Here is a 23,327-nt window from a genome sequence, read left to right as displayed (position 1 = left end):
CGTGGCCTGGGGTGCAGACGGACACCTGGGCTCAGGGACGTGGCCTGGGGTGCAGACGGACACCTGGGCCCAGAGGCGTGGCCTGGGGGTGCAGACGGACAGACGGACACCTGGACTCAGGGATGTGACCTGGGGTGCAGACGGACACCTGGGCCCAGGGGCGTGGCCGGGGGGTGCAGACGGACAGACAGACACCTGGGCTCAGGGGAGTGGCCTGGGGGTGCAGACGGACAACTGGGCTCAGGGACGTGGCCTGGGGTGCAGACGGACACCTGGGCTCAGGGACGTGGCCTGGGGTGCAGACGGACACCTGGGCTCAGGGACGTGGCCTGGGGTGCAGACGGACACCTGGGCTCAGGGGCGTGGCCTGGGGGTGCAGACAGACAGACGGACACCTGGGCTCAGGGACGTGGCCTGGGGGTGCAGACGGACACCTGGGCTCAGGGGCGTGGCCTGGGGGTGCAGACGGACACCTGGGCTCAGGGGCGTGGCCTGGGGGTGCAGACGGACACCTGGGCTCAGGGACGTGGCCTGGGGTGCAGACGGACAGACAGACAGAACCCCCTTGCAGATAAATGGACAGTGCTCTGGGCTGTGTAAAGAGCTGTGTTTCCGGGGGCCGGGGGGCAGGCGCAGACAGACGGGCGGACAGCAGCTGGGCTCTGTACAATTTTTTATTTCCCCGTGGGCAACACACTCAGTTACAGAAATGTCATTAAAAGAAGCGAAAAAACCACGAACAACAAAGGAGCTGGGAGATCGAATCACACAGACAGCGCCCCACTACCCCTGGAGGGGAGGGATGCCAGGGACCCGGGGAAACGGGGGTGCAGGGGAACCGGGGAGCAGGGGGAGCAGAAATAGGGGAGATGGGGGAGTGGGGACACCAGGGAGCAGAAGTGGGGGACCAGGGGAGCAGGGTTGTGGGGATCCGGCAGGGAAGGGACTAGGAACAGCACAAGAGGGAATCTGGGTCCTGGTGGGCCAGGGGCAGAAGGAGTTGGGGGGAGGGGGAGCTGCAGGGACAGTGGGAGACCAAGGAGGTGGGAGTGGGGGGCAAAGGGAAAGCAGGGAACCACGGAGATGGGGGAGGGGTGAGCAGGACAGAGACACGGGGGGAAGGGAGAGAACCCCGTTCTGGACTGGGGGATTCAGCAGGGGATGCCACGACATGGCCTCTGTCCGAAGGGCCCCAGCCCCCCACAGCAGAACTGGAGGGGGCGAGAAGCCAGACTCACCCCACTGCGATCCATGCAACTGCTCCAGATTCAGCCAGAGCAAACCCCACAACAGAGCCAGAGCCTCCTACCCCACAGAATGGGGCAGAACCCAGGAGTCCTGGCTCCCAGCCCCCTGCTCTAACCACTACACCCCAGTCCCCACCCGGAGCCAAAGAGAGAACCCAGGAGTTCTGCCTCCCAGCCCCTCTCCACACACCAACCAGGGACCATGGGTTCCTAACCTCAGGCCCTGGGCTGGGGGAGCCCTATTCTCTGGGGAAGGGGCAGAGCACAGGGGCAAGGGGGGATGTGATGGGGGCAAAGGCCCATTGGACAGGAGAAGAGGGTGAGACTGAGACAGGCAGAGCTGGCAGAGCAGAGGGGATGGGGCAAGGGAGAGTGTGGGGAGGAAGAGAAGGGGGCAGGGCAGACAGTTGTGAGGGGGGCCACAAGGGAAGGGGGGACAGGGGAAGCCAGGAGAGGGGGCCCTGGGCCCCAGAGAAGATGAGGAGGTAGCGGAGGAAGGAGGGACCGAGGGAGCCCCGTCACCCGCCCACCCTTCCCACCCCAACGTAAGCCAGAATAGTTGGGGGGGGCACGAGAGACAGACGGACAGAACCACAGAGGTACACGGCACTCACTCCCATCGCCCGCACCCCGGTGAGGAGAAGAGAAGCTCGAATCCCCCCAGTAGGTAAAAACAGACATTTCTGTTCTCGTCCCCCTCATCCTCAGGCTCTGGATTTCAATGGGATCGAGAGTTTCCACCCGGCGAGAGGGGCCGGCGCTGCCGGGCAGCGAATTGTTGGGGGCGCCTGGGATTTTTTTAAGTATTTTTGTCATTATTTGTATGCATTCGTACTCCGGTTATTTCCCTGTCTCTCAGGAAAAGGGGGCAGGGCTGCGTGTGGTGAATGGAACATCTTTGGTTTTTACTTCTCCTAACTTCTACCCTGACAAAGCGATTCCTATTTACTCAGGTTCCCGCGCTCAGCCTCGTCTGGCCGCAAAGAACCTTTGGGTTCAAGCTGCGTTTATGACTTCGAGGTTTTTTCCTTTAGTCAAAGCTGAGCTGAGGTCTGCCCGGGAGGTAAGGGGTTAAATCCACACCGCGATTTGAATGTGAAGTAATTTGGGTCCTGGCCTCACTCACACCCCACCAGCTCTGCACCACAAGTTGCGCTGCTCTCACCACGGGGGCATTTTCAAAAGCACCTAAATCTCCTAGGAACCTAAACTTGTTGCAACTCCCATGCTAGGTCAATTGAAGAGTGACGAAGATCCACTCCAGAACAAACCCAGTTCCCAACAAGGGAGTTCCTCCAATTCCGCTAAACTGAATTAAGTTCACTTTAATTCTGAATAGCAGCATCCACACAAGAATGTTAACTAATCCGCTTCAAATTCACACCTTTAGTTAACTCGGATTAACTTCCCTGGATGTCCCCATGTAGACAAGCTAAATCCATATAAACGTGAAGGGTTTGCATTGTTCTACTAAAGCCAGTTAAATGCACTCTTTCGGCTGTCTACAAAACCTGCTGCATGGGAAATGCACTGATTTGCCAAAGTAGGTTTCTAAAGCAATCTAGTTAAATGAGTACACCTCTCTTCTTTGGAGTTAAACCTGCCTGAAACCGATTCATCTTAAATCAGTACGAAACCAGCAGAATTCAGTACCAAAACGGGTGAATTCAGTACCAAAACGGGTGAATTTAGTACCAAACCAAATGAATTCAGTACCGAAGTGGGTGAATTCAGTACCAAAGTGGGTGAATTCAGTACCAAAGCGGGTGAATTCAGTACCAAACCAAATGAATTCAGTACCAAAGCAGGTGAATTCAGTACCAAAGCGGGTGAATTCAGTACCAAACCAAATGAATTCAGTACCAAAGCAGGTGAATTCAGTACCAAACTGGGTGAATTCAGTACCAAAGTGGGTGAATTCAGGTCCAAAGTGGGTGAATTCAGTTCCATATCAACCCCAAGGCCTTATCCCCAGGGGGAAAATTTTTCACTGCGACTTCAGTGTTTTCAGCATTACCATCTCTCTAGCCCCACACAACGGAGCTCTTTCTGTTCCTCCAATGACAAGCCAGCTACTTCAGAAGCCAGCCAAGGTTGAACTTGTCTACCTGGGGAATGTGACTCACACAGATACGGCACGGCAGCTCCCCATGTGAATGTTCTGTTCCTGTCTTTTTCCAGGTTTAACTGAATCCACTTCCAAAGGGATGCAGCTAACCCGGGAAAGAGGGAAATCTACACACATGGAGTTAATCCGGAATAGTGTGAGTGCCTCCCATTCACACCCTACTTTAGTCCAGAGTAGCTCCCATGCTACATGGGGACCCTCACTGTTAATCCGAATTAATTTTTAAAGGGGATCAGTTGAAGTCCGTTGAACCCCTTGTGCGTTGCTCTCATTCCAAATATAAGTGGGCTTAATTTGATTTAGTTGAATTCACTTCCAAAATTAATGCAGTTTACATGCTTAATTCACTTTCAAAACTAATACATTTTAAAGGCTTAATTTGCTTCCAAAATTAATGCACTTCAGCTAATTCATTTTACATTCACACCTTTTGGATTAACGTCCCCATGTAGACAGACCCTAATTTGCTGTGAACCTCCCTAGTTTTGGCTAACCCGGAGCAATCTGTGTGAGGACTAATCCTTGGTGTAAATGGAAATAAGGCTTGTGTCTCTTTCTTTCTCTGGCCCGAGTCCTGGCCCTGATCAGACAAAGACTCGACTTGCATGGGACTCACGTTTGTGTGCAGGAAGCGAAATCTGGGCTTGGCGCTGGCAGGGGGCGGGACCCGAGCCCCTGGTGAGACGGTGGCCCCACCAGGCAGCCCCTAGGACATCACGGAGGCCAGTGGCGCCTCAGCACTTGGTATTTTTGTCTAAAAACAAGCAGTCTAGCCGGGAGGTTATTTCTCAGGGGCCTTTTAAATTGCCATCGATTGTGGGGGCTGGGGTGGGCAGAAGTGCCCCCCCATTAAAACCGGCTTTAAATGGAATCGACAGCTTGTGGGGTCGGAACCCCCCAGCCGAGCAGAAAAGCCCCCCACACCATGCAGCTACAGGAGAAGGAATTGGGTGGGGGGGGTACCACAGCCCCGCCAGCATCCAGGAGGCTGCTCTGGTATAAGACTTTGGTATCTCTTCTTGTCTCCCAGATGTGAAGTCCCACCCTGCAGATAACAGGAAGTCCAACCCCGCAGAGAACAGCAACTCCCGCCCTGATGCAAAGAGGAAGTGCTGTCTTGGAGGGGACGAGAAGTCCCGCCCCGACACAAAGAGGAAGTCCCACCCTGCAGAGTACAGGAAGTTCCTCCTTGATACAAAGAGGAAGCCCTGCCCTGTAGAGAACAGGAAGTCCTGCGCTGATGCAAAGAAGTGCTACCCTGTATGGAAAAGGAAATTCTGCCCTGCCACCTCTGCTTTGCTTTTATCCTCTCCCACCTGGTTCTCAATCATGTTGCCCAGTGGCACCTTCACCCCGCCCCAGGAACCCCTTTCCCCACACACAACCAACGCTAGTGGCTGCCACACCCACACAAGCCATTTTCTCCAGCACCCCCTTTGGACGCAAGCCCCTCGGACATCCACCTCCACGGTCCAGCCCCACATCCAGGGTGAACTGGAGAGTGCAGGTTTACAACCATGAAAACTAAAGCTAGAACAATCCGCACAGCAAGCTGGGAGAGCTAGGCCAGCTAGGAGAACTCTTGGTTACCTACATCCAGGAGGACTTGGAGCAGCTTGGGAAAACTCAGAGGTCTCGGTGTTACCTGGAGGGCAACCTGGAATAGCAAGAAGGAACATTTGATGTGACTCAGAGGTTCTGTTAGTACTTGGAGACTCAAGCGTAACCTAGGATGATGAGTCACCTAGAATGCCCAAACTGAGACACAACACTAAGCTTGACCTGAAGAACCCAGAACTGCTTAAAGAATCTAGAGTAATCTAGAACACCAAGCATCACCTCGAACATTCAGCACATAGCTAAGAACAGCTTGATATCTTAGAGAGCTACTTAAAGAATCAAGTGTCACCTAGAACACGCCCAGTGATTTTGAACATCTGGAGCAACATATACCCTGCAGTTCTACTTGGAGAACTCAGGTCCTATCTGGAATATCAAGAGTCACCTAGAAAGCCCAACACAACCCAGAACAGTTGGAGTGACCTAGAGTCTCCACTAAAACACAGAAAATTTAGGAGTAATTTGGAACACCAAGAGTCACCTAGAACATCCAATGCATGGCCCAGAACAGCTAGCATGACCTGAGATTCCAGAGTTGCTTAGAGAATCAAGAAAGACCAAGAAAATCAAGTGTCACCTGGAACATCCAGCACATGTGCTAGGTCATGCCAGAAGCCCAAGACATGGCACATCACAGAGCAACCTAGAATTCCTCAGTGTAGGAGACATCCTGGATCAGCAAACACTGAGTGATTCAAAGTCCTTTATGGCTCCATTGACCCAGTTCTAGCATGAGAATTGTAAAGGGGCCAACATTTTCCCCTCCCGTCCTTCCTCATCACCCAGAAACCATGAGAGAGTTTGAGGGGGAAGAGTTGTATTTCTAGAGGCGGGCTTTGGCACTGCGAATGCAGTGCGCCTTCCTCCCCCCACACCTGCTGACAGGGTCCCGATCCCCTTTAACTCATCTTTGGTTGCAAGATTTTTTTTTTAATTAAAAACTTTTTTTAAAAAATGACGACAGGAAAAACAACACCCCCCCCCACAGAACAGAATATAAAAAAGTCACTCAGAATATCTGTTACATTGTTATTATTAATTTTTCAAGTCACTTCTAAGTCCCACAGTTACAAATAAATTAACAAGACAGGATCAGACCCTGGAAGATTAAAACATAAAACGTTTAAACACTAGGAACTGACTACCTTTGGCAAAGTCATCGCGATTTTCCACCCCTCCTGGGTCAGTCACTGTGACAGGGCGGCATGAGGCAAGGGTTTGGATGCTGGCACTGCCCTCTCCTAGTGTCCGGAATGGGCATCTCCCTGGCTCACAGACCAGTGGCAGATGCTTCCCCCAATCCACATGGGGGTGGGGTACAGCGAAGCACCATCATCCTGGGGTGATAATTGGGATTCCCAACCTGACAAGTGGCTGAGTCTGGACAGGGGCTGTCTAGGTTGGGGGATGGACTGGTGGCCTTGTGGGCATCCTCCCTCCCCCATCAAGATTCCTCCAGCCTTGCGCCCGCACCCCTGCCCCAAACAAAAAGGAAAACCCACGAAGGAAAGGAAATGGAGGGTTGCTCCTGGGGGCTCTGCGGGACAATGGGAGAGGTCGCCGCTCCCCTCACCCGTCCGGCACGCACCCTAATAAAGCATTTCTATTTGGTTTATCTTTAAAGTAGATGAGGTATATGGCAGGCTATCTCCAGAGAACCTCGCGGTGGGTTTCACGGCACCGTGGGGAGGAGGGGATCCCCAGCCCAGCCGCTCCCTGCTGCCCCCCAGTCCTGACTGGGTTGCTAGCACGGAGGTGTGTACGTAAATATTTGGTTTCACAGCTGTAGTTTAAAGCTTGTTTGGATACTTATTCTCAACCCCGCCTCTGGGGAGGGGCATTGGGGGGCTGGCCCAGGGGAAATGGGGGGGCCACGGATGCATTTCATAGGGATTCATGAGCCTCCCATCACATACCCAGACAATCTCTGGCAACCATCATCATCTCGCAGGGAGACAGTGGGAGAGCCGGGGAGAGAACCCAGGCGTCCTGGCTTCCAGCCACCTGTTCTAATGCATCAGACTCCACTCCCCTCCCAGAGCTGGGAAAAGAATCCAGGAGTCCTGGCTCCCAGTTCCCCTGCTCTAAAACACTAGACCCCCTATGAAATGCAGTCCCAGTGGAGGGTATACCCCATGGCTCGGGTTAGCCATGGACAGACTCACAGACACTGTAGAAATCCCATGGCCCCCTGCCCCGTCCCTCATGACAGCCATCCCACTTGCCCTCTTTCACTCCTCTTCCCCATTAGGTTTTGAGGTTGCCCCCCGCCAATGCCGAGTGCCCAGCACTCCCTGTTCCGCTCCTGGAGATAGGGTCATTTTTGGTCTAAAATCCTTTTTTTTTAAAACAATTTTTGGTTTTTTGGGTTTTTTTTGTCATCTCAAACTTTTTGCGTTTGGGTTTTTTTGTTTTGTTTTTTTGTTTGTTTTTTTGTTTTTGTTGTTTTTTTTATATATACAGTAAGAAGCGATAAAGCAGAACATAGAATTTCTCTCTATAAAAAAAAGGGAAGCATTCCCTCTCCCCCCACCCCTGAAACCAAAAATTTTCCCAAAAGAAAGAAAGAAAGAAGAGAGTTCACTAAAACAGTTACATTCCACCTAGAAAACGCGTTCGGGCAGCACATCCGGGAGAAACCAGCCACCCCAAACGCCGTTCCTCTCCCATCGAGGTGAGAACTGCAGCTCCGGGGGCTGGCTCTCTTCCCTCACGCACCTTACAGGGTGAAAAAACAGCGGTTTCAAGTCTGGTCTTTTTGTTTGGTTGTTGTTGGGGTTTTTTGGTATTTTCTGTGTTTAAACCTAGGTGTTTCAGTCAGTTTCTTTGTAAAGCAAAGTTTCACAGTATGTTCATTTTGTGTTGTCTCAAACCCACCTGAACTCTATGAACACCGCGAAAAGCAGGAGCTAAAATGAGGTCAAGATTCTTTTTTTCCCTTTAAAGAAAGGTTTGTTTGTTTTCAATGTTTTTTTTTAACTTTTCCATTCTGTTCTTTAGTTGCCGGATGGCGTTTTCTCATGGCTAACTTCCTTCTCTGAAAGGAGCAAGACTTTGGTTCGCAGACGTTGAAAAAACAAAACAAAACAATCACGCACGAAAATTAATCCAACTAAAAAAAACACTCCAAAGAAAAAGTTGACTTTGTGTTTTAAAAAAACCAAACAATATGTCAGCGTTTCAAGAAGCCGGTTTTTAAAGCTTTTCCGACCATGGGGAAGGGCGCTCAGGACTCTCCGTTAGCCCCTTTCCCATTCTGGTGATTTGGTTTATTTGGTCCTTTTGTCACATAAACCAGCACTTCTTGACGCAACGTCCATGAGGTATTTTTTTCAAGACAGAGAAAGAGCGTCAGGCCATCAGTCTAGTCAGAAACAGTCGACATGCCCCTTTGGGTCCATTGTTTAGAATCCTTTCTTCTTCAATTCAAGGTTTTGTATTTGCGTTTTCTTGGTTCACTTCATTATGAATTTTTTTGGTTCCAAGTTTTTTCTCGCATCCCGAGTCACTGCGGTGAGAGCAAAAGTCTTCATGCCGTTGCTTTTCTGTACATAGATCCAGCGATTTTTTGGTTTCTTTTGGAAAATGTAAAGAAAGCTGAAATTCCCGTTTTTCTTTGCTTGTCTTTTTTTAGTCAGGCACTGGAATATGATTCTTTTTCAGAACGTAGATATAAAAATAAGAATAAACCGTTATATGTCCTTCCTCGGCTTCAGAAAAATAACCCCAGAGATACCCGCGCTGAACTGAAAACCGAAAACACGGAATGGAAAACGACTGGTAGAAAAAATTAAATGAGCAAATAATAGTTTCATCCGTTAAAAAAAATCTCCGCTTCATTGCTGCCTGCCTGGGAGGGGTCAAGGCTCACGGCTATTCTGAGAGACGAGGCCCCAGTCCTGCAAAGTGCTGAGGCCGTGAGTGGCTTGCAGCACTTTGAGTAGCCCCGTTGACAGCGCCGGATCTACGCAAAGCGTGGAAGCGTCACCACCCGCCAGAGTCTTTGCCAGGTTGGGAGCCGGGCATCTGCATGAAGACCGTGCAGCGGTTTAAGCAGGGGGGTGAGTTTAAAGCGATTTAGCCAGATGGCTGCAAAGCCCCATTGGATGCTCAATCAGGCTAATCTTGGTTTCGCTAGATGCAGAGCAGCTTGAAGCTGCACCGCGGACACACGGCAGAGTCACGCGAGGACTCCCGCCAAGCGACACAGGGTCGTTGATTCCCTCGGCTCCAACAGCTGCCTCTCGGAAAGGCATGCAGGCTGGATCTGCGATGGAGTAGCCCCCACCACCCAGGGGTGTCCGCCCCAATGGTTAATCCCTCGCACTGCTAATCACTGGGCCTTATTGGAATTTGTCTGCCTTTAATTTGGTTCTTGCTCTGCCTTTCTCCGCTAGGTTAAGATTTTCTCCCCATGAAAGCACTTAGGTGCTGTGATCACGTCACCTCCCCAGCTCCTTTCTGAGAAGCTCCTGAAGTCTCTCACTACCAGGTGTTTTCACCAGCCTGCAGCTCCCTGTCTGATCTGGAAAAGCAGAACCCCGCGGGGAAGTCTGTGCAGACCGGGGCAGTTCGGTTAAACTGAAGCACCGCGTCCCCATGCAGATCCGGCTCTCACAAATGCGGCAGGCAGATCCAAAAAGCCCTTCGGAAACGTCTTCCCGAGCGCTACAGAAAAGTCACCTTCCCGCCTGGTTAGTTCTTTACAAAAATAAAAGCAAATTGAAAAAATAGAGATTTATCAAAGCAAAAGCAAAAGAGAGTTTGTTAAGAGCGTGATTCTGACATGAAAAGAGTCTCCCACCCGTCCCCCGCTAGCCCCCTTCCCAGATGGCAAATAAAAATCAATTAATAATAAATAAAAGGTTTCAAAAGACATTCGACTGGACACAGAGGTTAGAAAAGTTTGTAAAAAGCCTTTGGGCGAAGCTAGGACTGGTCATGGGTTGGGATTTTTTGGTGTGAGATTTTTTTTTATATTATTTCCCCTATTTCTTCTTCCTGTGCAATCAAAAAAAGCCCACCTGTTTTTTCCTTATGTTTCCCCCCAAAAAATGTCCAATAAACACTCAGAGAAAAATCAAATAAAAGGAATTCCAAAAACCAAATCTGCTGGCCGAAGAGTGACTCAGGTCACCCATCTGGACAGCCCCCCACTTTCAATGAACGGTAAATAAAAGGCGAGATTGCCATTGAAAATCACCAGATTTCAAATGAAACAAAAACAAAAACCGCAATCCACTCTGGGTTCTTTGCCTTCTGCTTTCGGCGCCTTCAGGGTCACGAGCGGCAAGATTTTCACCCGGGCGCATCGGAGCTGCAGATTCGTTTTTTTCCCCCCTTGCTTCCTCGAGGAAAGCTCCAACTCTGCTCCAGCGTCGTGACCCCAGGAGCCAGGGCTCTGGGGAAAGCAGCAGGTCCCATGACAGACTGCGGCTGGGACTGTTTCTTGGGAGTGTGTCGGAGGGAATAAGAAATTCAAAGCACGTCCACGAGTCGCCAATGCCGGGGGAATTCGTTTTTGGTTTCTCCGTCTCTTGTCCCTTGGTTCGGCTGCTTTGGGTTATTTTTGGTTGATTTTTTCATTTGGCTGCTGCTGACAGTTTTGTTTTGCTATCACTCATCTCTTGCCGCCTTCCCTCCTTCTGCGGCACCGGCGGGCAGCGCCCGGCCGCCCCTCACTCCGTCTTGCTGTCCGGCTCAGGGGCTGCCGGCCCGGCGTGGCCTGGGGGCGGCCCAGCCGCCTCGCTGGAGGAGCTGCAAGAGGAGCAGGTGGAGGAGGAGGAGGAGGAGGAGGACGAGGTGAGGCTGGGGGATTTGCTGGACAGGGAGGCGGCCACGGCGGCCGAGACCAGCCCCACCCCCCCCGGGGTGGCGCTCAGCAGGGGCAGCCCCGCGTGGTTCAGGAAGAGCGGCGAGGTGACAATGCTCTGGCTCCCCGGGGTGCTGGCCGTAGTGCCCAGGACCAAGCTACCGCTGGCGTCAAGACTGGTAATGGGCAGGGCTCCACCACTGGCCAGTGCTACGGAGAGAGTGGCAGGTTAGCTGGAGAGGGCCCCCCCGGGAGGAGAACGGCCCCATCCCCCGCCCCCTGAGCCAGCCGGCCCCCCGCCCCGGGGCCAGCTGCCAGCCGGCGCCCCCGAGACGGGAAAGGCCCCGTGCCCCATCCCCTGCCCCCTGAGGCAGCCGGTCCCCCGCCCCGGGGCCAGCTGCCAGCCGGCGCCCCCGAGACGGGAAAGGCCCCGTGCCCCATCCCCTGCCCCCTGAGGCAGCCGGTCCCCCGCCCTGGGGCCAGCTGGGAGCCGGCGCCCCCGAGACGGGAAAGGCCCCGTGCCCCATTCCTCACTCTGCCCCCCAACCAGCCATCCCCCCTGCCCTGGGGTTGGCACTCCCGAGAGGGGAAAGGCGCCGTGTCCCATTCCCTGCCCCCCTGAGCCAGCCAGCCCCTGGGGCCGGATCGGAGCGGGGAAAGGCTCGGCGTCACATTCCTCACCCTGCACCCCAACCAGTGAGCCCCCGCTCCGGGCCGGACGGGGCCGGCGCCCCTAGCGGGCCAGCGTGTGCGACACAGAACAGACACAGTGTGCGAGGGGCGGTTAGTGAGTGGATGGGATGGGTGGTTACTGGGCACTATGGCACCGGCTATAGGCCATGGATGGGATGAGGGGGGCCCAGACTGAATGAGCAGGTGGGGGTGTCTGGGGTGCCACCGGCCGGCCTCACACACTCCTTGCACGCTCAACTGCCAGGACGACACACACATCTGGCCCCCAGCCACAGTCCCCACACGCACACTCCCGGTCCTCACACACACACGGATCTCTGCACACGTCCGCCCTCCCCGCACGCACACTCCCGGTCCTCACACACACACGGATCTCTGCACACGTCCGCCCTCCCCGCACGCACACTCCCGAGCCTCACACACACACGGATCTCTGCACACGTCCGCCCTCCCCGCACGCACACTCCCGGTCCTCACACACACACGGATCTCTGCACACGTCCGCCCTCCCCGCACGCACACTCCCGGTCCTCACACACACACGGATCTCTGCACACATCCGCCCGCCCCGCACGCACACTCCCAAGCCTCACACACACACGGATCTCTGCACACGTCCGCCCTCCCCATACGCACACTCCCGAGCCTCACACACACACGGATCTCTGCACACGTCCGCCCGCCCCGCACGCACACTCCCGGTCCTCACACACACACGGATCTCTGCACACGTCCGCCCTCCCCGCACGCACACTCCCGAGCCTCACACACACACGGATCTCTGCACACGTCCGCCCTCCCCGCACGCACACTCCCGGTCCTCACACACACACGGATCTCTGCACACGTCCGCCCTCCCCGCACGCACACTCCAAATGCTCAAATGCACACATGGATCTCTGCACACATCTTCCCTCCCCGCACACATACTCCTGATACACACACCTCCCAGATCTCTGCTCTCCTGGGATTCCTTGCACACTCACAAAGGCAGGGTTTCAGCTCACACTCACACCTGCCCTGTCACACTTGTTCCCCCCCAGACAGACCTGGCTCCAGATATGCTCCTGAGCCCCCACACTCACACTCACACCCTCGCACACGCCCAGGCACGTCCACCCTGGCCGGCCGGCAGAGCAGATGGCGGCATGCCTGCTCGTGCCACGAACCTTGGATGGTGGCCAGCGGGTTGGTGGCCATTAGCCCTGGGTTTAACCCCGCGTTCACCCCTAGTACTGTGCTTCTGAAAATCAAACCAGACGCAGCAGGTTAAGCCGGGGAAACCCCCCAACACCGTCCCATGGCACTGGCCCTCCATGGCCAGGGGGGCACAAGCACCCCACATCATCGGTTAGAGGCGCGCACACCACCCGCCCTAGCTGCAGGCCCCTTGGCGAGGGTGCCACCCCCCCATGGCACCGGAAGCACCTTCCCCCTTAGAGGGGGAGTTACCATGCCACCCTGGGGCAGTGTCGTTCCTCCCACCCCCTTCAGTCCCTGTCACGGCCCCCCACCGCTTACCCCGTGCTGGGATTCAGGCCGGACAGGCCGATGGCCGAGTGGCTGCTGCTCTGGGGGCTGGGGTTGGTGCTGTTGGTGGGGGGGGGCGTGGCGGAATTGATGGCGGGGGGCCCCCCGCCCGCCCCCGTCCGGCTGGGGGTCAGGGAGCTGACCGCCGAGGACAAGGTAGTCACTGCAAGAGAGAAGTGGGGGCGGACGGGGGCGGAGATCAGGAGGGGGAGCGGCTCATCCCCACCGGCCTTGTTTGCATAGGCCCTATGCAAACACAGCGCCTTGGGCTGCCTCACCCCCGTACCCGCCCACCCACGCCTTAGCTGAGTTTAGGTATGTCAGAGGTGGGCAAAGTATGGCCCGCAGGCCATATCCGGCCCGCGGGACCGTCCTGCCCAGCCCTTGAGCTCCCGGCCCCCCCTGCTGTGCCCCCTCCCCACAGCCCTGGGCCGCCTGCCTGCCCCGGTGCTCTAGACTGCGCGGCGGCCAGTCCTGGTGCACTGAGCGGCATGGTAAGGGGGCGGGGAGCGGGGGGCTTGCGGCAGGAGGTCCCGGGGGGCAGTCAGGGGACCAGGAGTGGGGGGGGTTGGATGCAGCGGAGGCTCTGGGGCGGGGGAGTGGTCAGGAGACAGGAAACGGGGTTGTTGATAGGCATGGAAGTCCCGGGTGGCCTGTCAGGGGGCAGGGGTGTGGATAGGGGTCGGGGCAGTCAGGGGACAGGGAGCAGGCGGGGTTGGATGCGGGTTGGGTCCTGGGGGGGCGGTTAGGGGCAGGGGATCCCGGGAGGGGGCGGTCAGGGGACAAGGAGCGGGGGGGATTGGATGGGTTGGGAGTTTGGAGGGGGGCAGGAAGTAGGAGGGGGTGGGGGCCAGGCTGTTTGGGGGTCACAGCCTTCCCTACCTGGCCCTCCATACAATTTCGAACCCCGATGTGGCCCTCGGGCCAACAAGTTCCCGCCCCCCGCCCAGCCTATGGTGACACAGGCCTCCAAGTACTCGTTCAACCTAGGCCCTCTTGGCAGGCCCAGTTTGTGCAGGTCCTAGGTAAACAGGGAGCCTCGCTGGCTCAGCCTCCCCGCACTGACCAGGTCCCGTTTCTGTAGGTCCTACGTAAATAAAGTGCCTCAGTCTCACTCTGCTGACTGGACAAATGGGCGTAAATCAGACGTCAAGAACGATAACAGCCAAAAACCAGCCGGAGAGCACTCCCCCCCGGGCGCTCCATGACCGATCGGCAATTCTTCGACAACGAAACCTCAGAGCCGGACTCCAAGGAGAGGCTGCAGAACCGGGCCCCGTGTGCGACCTGGGCACCATCCCATGCGGCCTGAGTAAAGCCTGGGAGCGGCTGGGCCCCGACACGAAGTGCAAACCGCTTCCCTCCCGCCACTCCCGCTTCGCTGGGCCCCCCGGGGACCGCTACGGGACGAGCCCACGACGTCGCTGAGTCTCGCTCGCGGCTCAGGGTCCCGGGGAGCCTGCTCTCCCTACTGAAGCTCCGCTCCGGGCACCTGAGGAAGGGGGCTCTAGCCCACGGAAGCTGAGGCCCAGGTCCGTGGCTTGGGCCCTGAGGGCCAGCGGCCTCCTCGCGGGCTAACCCGGCTCCCCGGCCGGTCCCGGGGCCGCGCGGGAACGCGGGGGCAGGACGCACCTGTTGTGCTCAGGCTGCCGGAAGCCTGGGAGAGCGGGAGGCTCCCGCCGGGGCCGGGGCCGGGGCCGGGGCTCGTCACCTGGGCAGAGAGAGGGAGAGCCGGGGTCAGGGGCTGCGAGGCGCCCAGCTCTGGGGGGGCTCTCCCCCACGTGCAGGGTCGGTACGTACCACGGGAGGGCTGGGCGGGGGGGTTCGCACCATGGGGGGATGGGCGGGGGTACGTACCAGGGTGGGGGGGTCACACCATCCGGGGGCTTTACAGAGAGGGTAGCTCATACCATGCGGGGATAGGACCATGGGGGGTACGTACTATATGGGGTCTGTGGGGGGTACGTACAGTGTGAGGGCCATACCCGGGGGGGGTCGGTACATACCCTATGGGGGGGTGTCAGTAGGTACCATGTGGGGGCCGTACCCGGGGGGGTCGGTATGTACCAGGCGGGGGCCGTACCCGGGGGGGTCGGTATGTACCAGGCGGGGGCCATACCCGGGGGGGGTCGGTACATACCCTATGGGGGGGTGTCAGTAGGTACCAGGCGGGGGCCGTACCCGGGGGGGTCGGTATGTACCAGGCGGGGGCCATACCCGGGGGGGGTCGGTACATACCCTATGGGGGGGTGTCAGTAGGTACCATGTGGGGGCCGTACCCGGGGGGGTCGGTATGTACCAGGCGGGGGCCGTACCCGGGGGGGTCGGTATGTACCAGGCGGGGGCCATACCCGGGGGGGGTCGGTACATACCCTATGGGGGGGTGTCAGTAGGTACCATATGGGGGCCGTACCCGGGGGGGTCGGTATGTACCAGGCGGGGGCCATACCCGGGGGGGGTCGGTATGTACCAGGCGGGGGCCATACCCGGGGGGGGTCGGTACATACCCTATGGGGGGGTGTCAGTAGGTACCATGTGGGGGCCGTACCCGGGGGGGTCGGTATGTACCAGGCGGGGGCCATACCCGGGGGGGGTCGGTACATACCCTATGGGGGGGTGTCAGTAGGTACCATATGGGGGCCGTACCCGGGGGGGTCGGTATGTACCATGTGGGGCCGTACCCGGGGGGGTCAGTATGTACCAGGCGGGGGCCGTACCCGGGGGGGTCGGTATGTACCATGTGGGGGCCGTACCCGGGGGGGTCGGTATGTACCAGGCGGGGGCCATACCCGGGGGGGGTCGGTACATACCCTATGGGGGGGTGTCAGTAGGTACCATATGGGGGCCGTACCCAGGGGGGTCGGTATGTACCATGTGGGGCCGTACCCGGGGGGGTCAGTATGTACCAGGCGGGGGCCGTACCCGGGGGGGTCGGTATGTACCATGTGGGGGCCGTACCCGGGGGGGTCGGTATGTACCAGGCGGGGGCCGTACCCGGGGGGGTCGGTATGTACCATGTGGGGGCCGTACCCGGGGGGGTCGGTATGTACCAGGCGGGGGCCGTACCCGGGGGGGTCGGTATGTACCATGTGGGGGCCGTACCCGGGGGGGTCGGTATGTACCAGGCGGGGGCCGTACCCGGGGGGGTCGGTATGTACCATGTGGGGCTGTACCCGGGGGGGGGGTCGATATGTACCATGTGGGGGCCATACCGGGGGGCTCGGTACAAACTATGTGGGGGCCGTACCCGGGGTGTCGGTACGTACCATGTGGAGGCTGTACCAAGGGTGTCCTTAGGTACCATGTGGGGGGGGGGCCGTACCTGGGGGAGGGGTCGGTACGTACCATGCAGGGGCCCTACCCGGGGGGGTTGGTATGTACCATGTGGGGGGGGCCATACCCGGGGGAGGGGTCAGTACGTACCATGTTGGGGGGGGCCATACCTGGGGGAGAGGTCGGTATGTACCATGCGGGGGGGCTGTACCTGGGGGAGGGGTCAGTACGTACCATGTGGAGGGGCCGTACCCGGGGGGAGGGGTTGGTATGTACCATGTTGGGGGGGGCCGTACCTGGGGGAGGGGTCGGTATGTACCATGCGGGGGGGCTGTACCTGGGGGAGGGGTCGGTACGTACCATGTGGAGGGGCCGTACCCGGGGGGAGGGGTCAGTACGTACCATGTGGAGGGGCCGTACCCGGGGGGAGGGGTTGGTATGTACCATGTTGGGGGGGGCCGTACCTGGGGGAGGGGTCGGTATGTACCATGCGGGGGGGCCGTACCTGGGGGAGGGGTTGGTACGTACCATGTGGAGGGGCCGTACCCGGGGGGAGGGGTCGGTAAGTACCATGCGGGGGGGCCGTACCCAGGTGAGGGGTCGGTATGTACCATGTGGGAGCCGTACCCAGGGGGGGGTTGGTACGTACCATGTGGGGGGGCCGTACCTGGGGGAGGGGTCGGTATGTACCATGCGGGGGGGGCTGTACCTGGGGGAGGGGGCAGTACGTACCATGTGGGGGGACCGTACCCAGGGGGAGGGGTGGGTATGTATCATGCGGGGGGGCCGTACCTGGGGGAGGGGTTGGTACGTACCATGCGGGGGCCCTACCCGGGGGGAGGAGTCGGTATGTACCATGTGGGGGGGCCGTACCCAGGTGAGGGGTCGGTACGTACCATGTGGGGGGGCCCTATCCGGGGGAGGGGTCAGTACGTACCATGCGGGGGGGCCGTACCCGGGGGAGGGGTCGGTACGTACCATGCGGGGGGGCCGTACCCGGGGGAGGGGTCGGTACGTACCATGTGGGGGCCGTACCCGGGGGGGTCAGTACATACCATGCGGGGGGGCTGTACCCAGGGGAGGGGTCGGTACGTACCATGCGGGGGGGGCCGTACCCGGGGGAGGGGTTGGTACGTACCATGTAGGGACCATATCCGGGGGGAGTCGTCAGTACGTACCATGTGGGGGCCGTACCCGGGGGGGTCAGTACATACCATGCGGGGGGGCCGTACCCGGGGGAGGGGTCGGTACGTACCATGCGGGGGGGGCCGTACCCGGGGGAGGGGTCGGTACATACCATGTGGGGGCCGTACCCGGGGGGGTCAGTACCTACCATGCGGGGGGGCTGTACCCGGGGGAGGGGTCGGTACGTACCATGTGGGGGCCGTACCCGGGGGGCTTGCCCTGGGCGGGCAGCATGGGGGTGCTGCTGCAGGGGTTGATGCGTTTCTCCTTCTGGCGGCGGTTGCAGAACCAGACCCGGATCACCTCCTTCTCCATGTTCAGCTGCTCCGCGATCAGCAGGATCTCCTCTGAGGTAGGCTTCTGGTTCTGGGGGCCGCGACATAGGAGGAACAGAAGAGTGGCCGGGTGGGTCAGAGCAAAGGTCCATCCAGCCCCGTGTCCTGTCTGCCCACAGCGGCCCGTGCCGGGTGTGCCCGAGGGAATGACCAGACCCGGGAATCGCCCACCGATCCATGCCCTGTCGCCCATTGCCAGCTCCTGGCACACAGAGGCTGGGGACACCATCCCTGCCCAACCTGGCTAACAGCCGCTGCTGGCCCTGGCCCCCATGAACTTATCTACTTCCTTCTTGAACCCTGTTAGTGTCTTGGCCTTCACACCATCCCCCAGCAAGGAGTTCCACAGGTTGACGGTGCGTTGGGTGACGAAATACTGCCTTTTGTCTGTTTTAAACCTGCTGCCTATTCATTTCATTGGGTGACCCCTCGTTCTTGTGTTCTGAGAAGGAGTAAATAACACTTCCTCATTGACTGTCTCCACACCGGTCATGATTGTATAGACCTCTGTCATATCCCCCCTTCGTCGTCTTTTCTCCGAGCTGAAAGGGCCCAGTCTTACTCATCTCTCCTCACATGGCAGCCCTTCCATCCCCCTCATCATTTTTGTTGCCCTTTTCTGAACCTTTTCCAATCCAATGCATCTTTTTTGAGATGGGGCGACCGCATCCGCACGCAGTGTTCAAGGTGTGGGCGTCCCATGGAGGCAACATGATATTTTCTGTCTCATTATCTCTCCCTTTCTTAATGAGTCCCAGCGTTCTGTTCGCTTTTTTGACGGCCGCTGCACATGGATGTTTTCAGGGAACTCTCCACAGCAACGCCCAGATCTCTTCCGTGAGTGGTAACAGCGAAGTTAGACCCCATCATTGTATATGTGTAGCTGGGACTACGTTTGCCAAGGTGCACCACTTTTGAGAGATCCTTTCGTAGCTCTTCGCCGGCTGCCTGGGTCTTAACTACCTTGAGTCATTTTGTATCATCTGCAAAATTTCTCACCTCACCGTGGGACGGAAGTGGGGGATTTTCTTAATGGTTTGCATTAACACTGCGTATGCCCCCGTTTCCCTGTGTGCTGCACAGACCCAAGTGTGACCTCAACTGGCAGCCGGGACCCCAGGCACTGGCCTGGAGATGGGGGACCCAGCGACTGGTGAGCAGGAGACCCAGCCCAGCTTGGGAGCCAGCCGGTTCTGGCTCAGGGGGAACAATGGGCTGAGGAGGGAGGGGCCCAGTGACCTCTTCACCTGGGACCGAAGACAAAGGACAGAGGAGGGGCTGGTGGGGGAGGGGATTTAGGGGCCTTCGCTGGGCTGGGGACAAGGAGCAGCCGCAGCCCATGGGGACGGGGACAGACCCAGCTGGCCGGGGCTGAGACTGGCCAGGCCCCAGGGCCCCGAGAACTGCCCGGGCTGGGTCCAGACCTTCAATAACCCTCCTGTGTGACGCTGACGGGGAGTCCCTGCAGCTAGAGATCGGGGGGCGCTGCGCCCTCTGGGGGTGGGGGCCCCGGGGGCCCAGAGCGAGGGGACTCCCTGAGGGGCCCCCGGCAGAGCAACGGCTGCTGGGGGCTCAGAGGTGCGGTCCCAGGAGGTGGTGAGGCCCAGGGCCTAACCCCGCAGGGAGTGCACCCCCGAGATGGGTTGTCATACTGGGGGGTTGTGACGAAGTGGGACTGTTCTTAATGTTTCCTCTGAATAGTGTGGGGGTGCCTCAGTTTCCCCTAGGCAGTTCTTAAGTATCTAGGGGGTGGGGATAAGGGTGTATGATCGTTGCAGAGCCCTAGAGGGCAGATGTGTGCAGGGGTCTGGACACAGAGAATGGCCAACACCCTGTTTCCTGGCCGCTGATGGCCTGGGCCCTTCCCCCCTGCAAGGTGAGAGCTAAAGGGCTGGAGAACAAAGGAACAGAGAAGGAGGGGCTGGAGATAGTTTCAGTTTGGGGCTGGCTGAGACATGGAGTGAAATGGTGGGCCTAAGGAGGCCCCAAAGAAGTTGGGGTTCAGGATCAGCTACCTGCAGAGATGGTTTGGAGACCTGGCCAGACGGCGTCCTGGACATTGCCTGTGGCTGGAGTCAGGGCAGGCCGCTCGGCCTGGCACCAGGGATCCACCCAGCAGGAGCTGGAATCTCAAATGGGGTGTGGGGACGACAACAGGGGATGGGGGTGGCCAGGGGACTGGGGGTGGGGGACGGGGACAGTGAGTACTGGGGACAGGGCTTAAGAGAGCTGAGACTGAGGCTTTGTCCTGAGGTGGGGAAACTGAGGCACAGACAACAAGGACTGGGTCCTCAAATCCATCAGCTGAATTCCAGACCGAGCAGCAGGAGGGTCCCTCCTCGGAGAAGCTGAGGGCCCTGTGGGCCCCCATGTTGCAAGGCCCCGGGCAGGACTGCAGGGAAAAATCCCTGGGCGAGAAGGGATCTGGTACTGGGAAAGGGCCCCTGAGGAAAATCTGAACCGTGGGGAATCAGGAGGCAGCTGGTGGTCCCCCAGAACTGCCGCTGCCGGCTCCTGTACCTGGCCCACGGTGCCCCCCGCGGCAGAACCTGTAGTGGCCCGGAGTCCTTGATGCTGGCCGGCAGTACTGCCGGTCCTGTGACCCCTGCTAGAGGGCGGGGAAGGCCCGGGACAAGGGGAAAGCAGCTTTGGGAGCCTTTCCAGACGCTGACCATAGACCTCGGGGGGCCCCACAGCAGGGCGACCCGGGCAGGGAAGAAATACATTCTGCTGGAGGTAGATTTCGCCACCCGCTACCCCGAGGCAGCGGCCTTGACCTGCACCGAGGCAGACACTGCCGCAGAGGGGCGTCAGCCGAGGGGGGTTCCCCCGGGAGGTCCTTACAGACCAGGGGTCCAATGTTGTGTCAGCCCCACTCCAGTGCCTGTGGGAGAAGTGTAGGGTCCGGCCCACTTGGGCTGGGCGTATCCCCCTCAGTCCAACGGGCTGGTGGGGTTAGAGATTTAATGGACCCTGCCGACGGTGCTGAAGACTTCCGTGGAGTGGCACCCGCAGGACGGAGACAAGTATTTACCCCATCTGCTGTCCACGTACCTGGAGGTGCCCCAGGAACCCAGAGGGGTCTCTGCCTTGCAGCTACTATATGGGAGGGCAGTGAAGGGTCCCCTGGGCTTGGTGGGGGACGGATGGGAGGGGAAGGCTCCCCCGATGGAGAATCAGTGGTGGAGCATGGCCTGACTTTCTGGGAACGGCTCGCTGAGCTCCTGGGTCCGGCCAGGGAGAACCTAGCCAGGGCCTGTGACGATGTGACTCAGCAGGGAGGGGGGAGTGTTGACCTGGGAATGTGCCCTGGGGATGGGAGACCTGAGAGCCTGTCACCTGAGCCAGGAGGGGGAGATGACACCTCTGCCCAGGAATGTGAACAGAGGCTGCAGCAGGGAACCTGCTGGGTGGGTTTAGTTTTTCAGTTTGGGGCTGGGTGGAGGAACACAGGGAACCCCAGGGCTGGGGTCTAAGCTCCCTGCTCCCCCAGAAGGACGTGATTGAGGGGTCCTGGTTGTACCCACAAGCTCTGTTTGGGACTGTTCCTGTTGTCCAATAAACCTTCTGTTTTACTGGCTGGCTGAGAGTCTCAGTGGATCCCAGGAAGAGGGGTGCAGGGCCTGGACTCCCCCACACTCCGTGACAACTGGTGGCAGCGGTGGGATCTACTGCACCCCGTGAACGGCGCTTCCTGCAGTAAGTGCCTGGGGAGCAGTAAAACGAAGGGGAATTGACGGGGACCAGGCGTGCTGAAGATTCAGAGAGAGACGGTTTCGGGGGGCGGTTAACCCCTGGGAATGTGTGACCAGAGAGAAAGACTTTTGCAGTAACAGGGTCCCCCAGGGGATTGCAGCGAGCGGTCCCAGGGGCGGAGGAGTCTGCAGCTCGACCCTGGCAAAGAGTCGGTGACCTCAAGAAGGACTGGCACACGAGGGGCTTTTCCTGGAAACCGTGGGAAGCTGCCCGGCCTGCGAGTGGCCAGCAGGGAGATGTACGCTAAACGCCTTAAGAGCGACCTGGTGGAGCTGTGCAGGCAGAGGGGGCTGCGCATCGGGAGGTCCACCAAGGAACAGCTGATTGCCCAGCTGGAGGAGAGGGATCGCTTGGATGACCCGATCCCTGTCCCTGAGGGAAGCTGCCCGGGGGACGCAGCGTGGGCCCTGGGGCCTGACCGGGCTGGGAGGGGTCAGACTGCTGCTGAGGACATCCCGAGACCCTTCCTACCTATGTCCGGGGGAGGGGTTGGGGGAAGCCCAGCGAATACCGAGGGCACCCTGACCCCGGCACCCAGCAGGGGATCCTCCCGGCGGAGCTCCCCATCCCTGGAGCGGAGGCGGCTGGAATGGGAGGGGGAGATGAAAATGAGGGAGCTGGAGGATCATGAAAAACAACGTCAACATGAGCAGGAGGAGAAGGAGAGGGAGCGTCAGGAGAAGGAGAAACAAAGGCAGCATGAACTGGAGCTGGCCAGGCTGAGGAGCAGTGGGGCCCCGGCTGCGGTGAGTGCGGGGGGACCCAAGACTGCAAGGAGCTTTGATAAGTGCTTCCTGGCCCAGCGGAAGGAGGGGGAGGACATGGATAGCTTCCTGACGGCCTTTGAGAATGCCTGTGAGCTGCACAGGGTTGACCCTGCAGACAGGCTCCAGTTCCTCACCCCCTTACTGGACCCCAAAGCCGTGGAGGTGTACAGCCGGATGACAGGGGCGGAGGCAGGGGACTATGAACTGTTCAAACAGGCCCTGCTCCGTGAGTTTGGGCTGACCCCCGAGATGTACCGGAGAAGGTTCCGGAGTCAGCGTAAAACGCCTGAGGTCACCTACCTACAACTGGCCAACCGGATGCAGGGGTATGCCCGCAAGTGGACAGCTGGGGCCCGAGCTAAAGAGGACCTGCTGGACCTAATCGTACTGGAGCAGCTGTGTGATCAGTGCCCGTCCGACCTGAGGCTGTGGCTGGTGGACAAAAAGCTCGAGAACCCCCAGCACGCAGGGCAGCTGGCCGACGAGTTTGTGAACAGTCGGTCAGGGGGTAGCCGGGGGGAGTCCCAAAAGAACAGGCCCCCCCCGATGCAGAGAGAGAGTCACCAGGGGGCCTCCCAGCGGGGAAATAGGGAGAACCCCCTCCCACGGGGAACGCCTGGCGTCGGGCCCCTCCGACCCGCTCGAGGGGACCAACGTGACCTGAGCTGCTATCACTGTGGCCAGAGAGGCCACGTACGGACCCAGTGCCCCAGGCTCAGGGACAAACTGAGCAGACCCAACCTACCCAGGGTTAACTGGGTAGGGACCCAGCTGGACGAGGGGCAGACGACCCAGGAAAGGGGGCCTACCAGTTTACCACCTGCCCCGGAGGGAAGAGTACCCCAGGCCAGCTCCGCCAGAGGGCTGGAGGCTCTGGACTCAGGGTGCTCAGTTTACAGGGTGGGCGCGGGGCTGTCCCTCCGGAGAGAGTGCCTTGTTCCCCTGGAGGTGGATGGGAGGAAGGTCAATGGATACTGGGAT

The 23,327-nt window shown here is 58.7% G+C and overlaps 1 protein-coding gene and 1 long non-coding RNA gene across 2 annotated transcripts in view; one reads left to right on the top strand and one right to left on the bottom strand.

Moving 5' to 3' along the window:
- Nucleotides 1–9,833: 9,833 nt before the first annotated feature.
- Nucleotides 9,834–23,327, bottom strand: part of POU2F2 (POU class 2 homeobox 2) — a gene marked incomplete at its 5' end in the record, with an annotated part of 30,672 nt that continues 17,178 nt past the window's right edge. Inside the window, 5 exons of the mRNA XM_084613678.1 lie at nt 9,834–11,017; nt 12,670–12,743; nt 13,022–13,193; nt 14,663–14,741; nt 17,678–17,854. Coding sequence (XP_084469804.1) covers nt 10,674–11,017; nt 12,670–12,743; nt 13,022–13,193; nt 14,663–14,741; nt 17,678–17,854 — 846 coding nt within the window. The 3' untranslated portion in view covers nt 9,834–10,673. The remainder of the gene's footprint in view (nt 11,018–12,669; nt 12,744–13,021; nt 13,194–14,662; nt 14,742–17,677; nt 17,855–23,327) is intronic.
- On the top strand, nt 13,428–17,890 carry LOC311512466. Its single transcript, XR_014709466.1, has 3 exons — nt 13,428–13,524; nt 14,115–14,562; nt 17,775–17,890. It is a non-coding gene; the product is annotated as an uncharacterized lncRNA (long non-coding RNA).

This window comes from Lepidochelys olivacea (genome assembly GCF_965140295.1).
Source record: "Lepidochelys olivacea isolate rLepOli2 genome assembly, chromosome: 24".
NCBI lineage: Eukaryota > Metazoa > Chordata > Testudines > Cheloniidae > Lepidochelys > Lepidochelys olivacea.
This window is presented reverse-complemented; position numbering and strand designations above follow the sequence as displayed.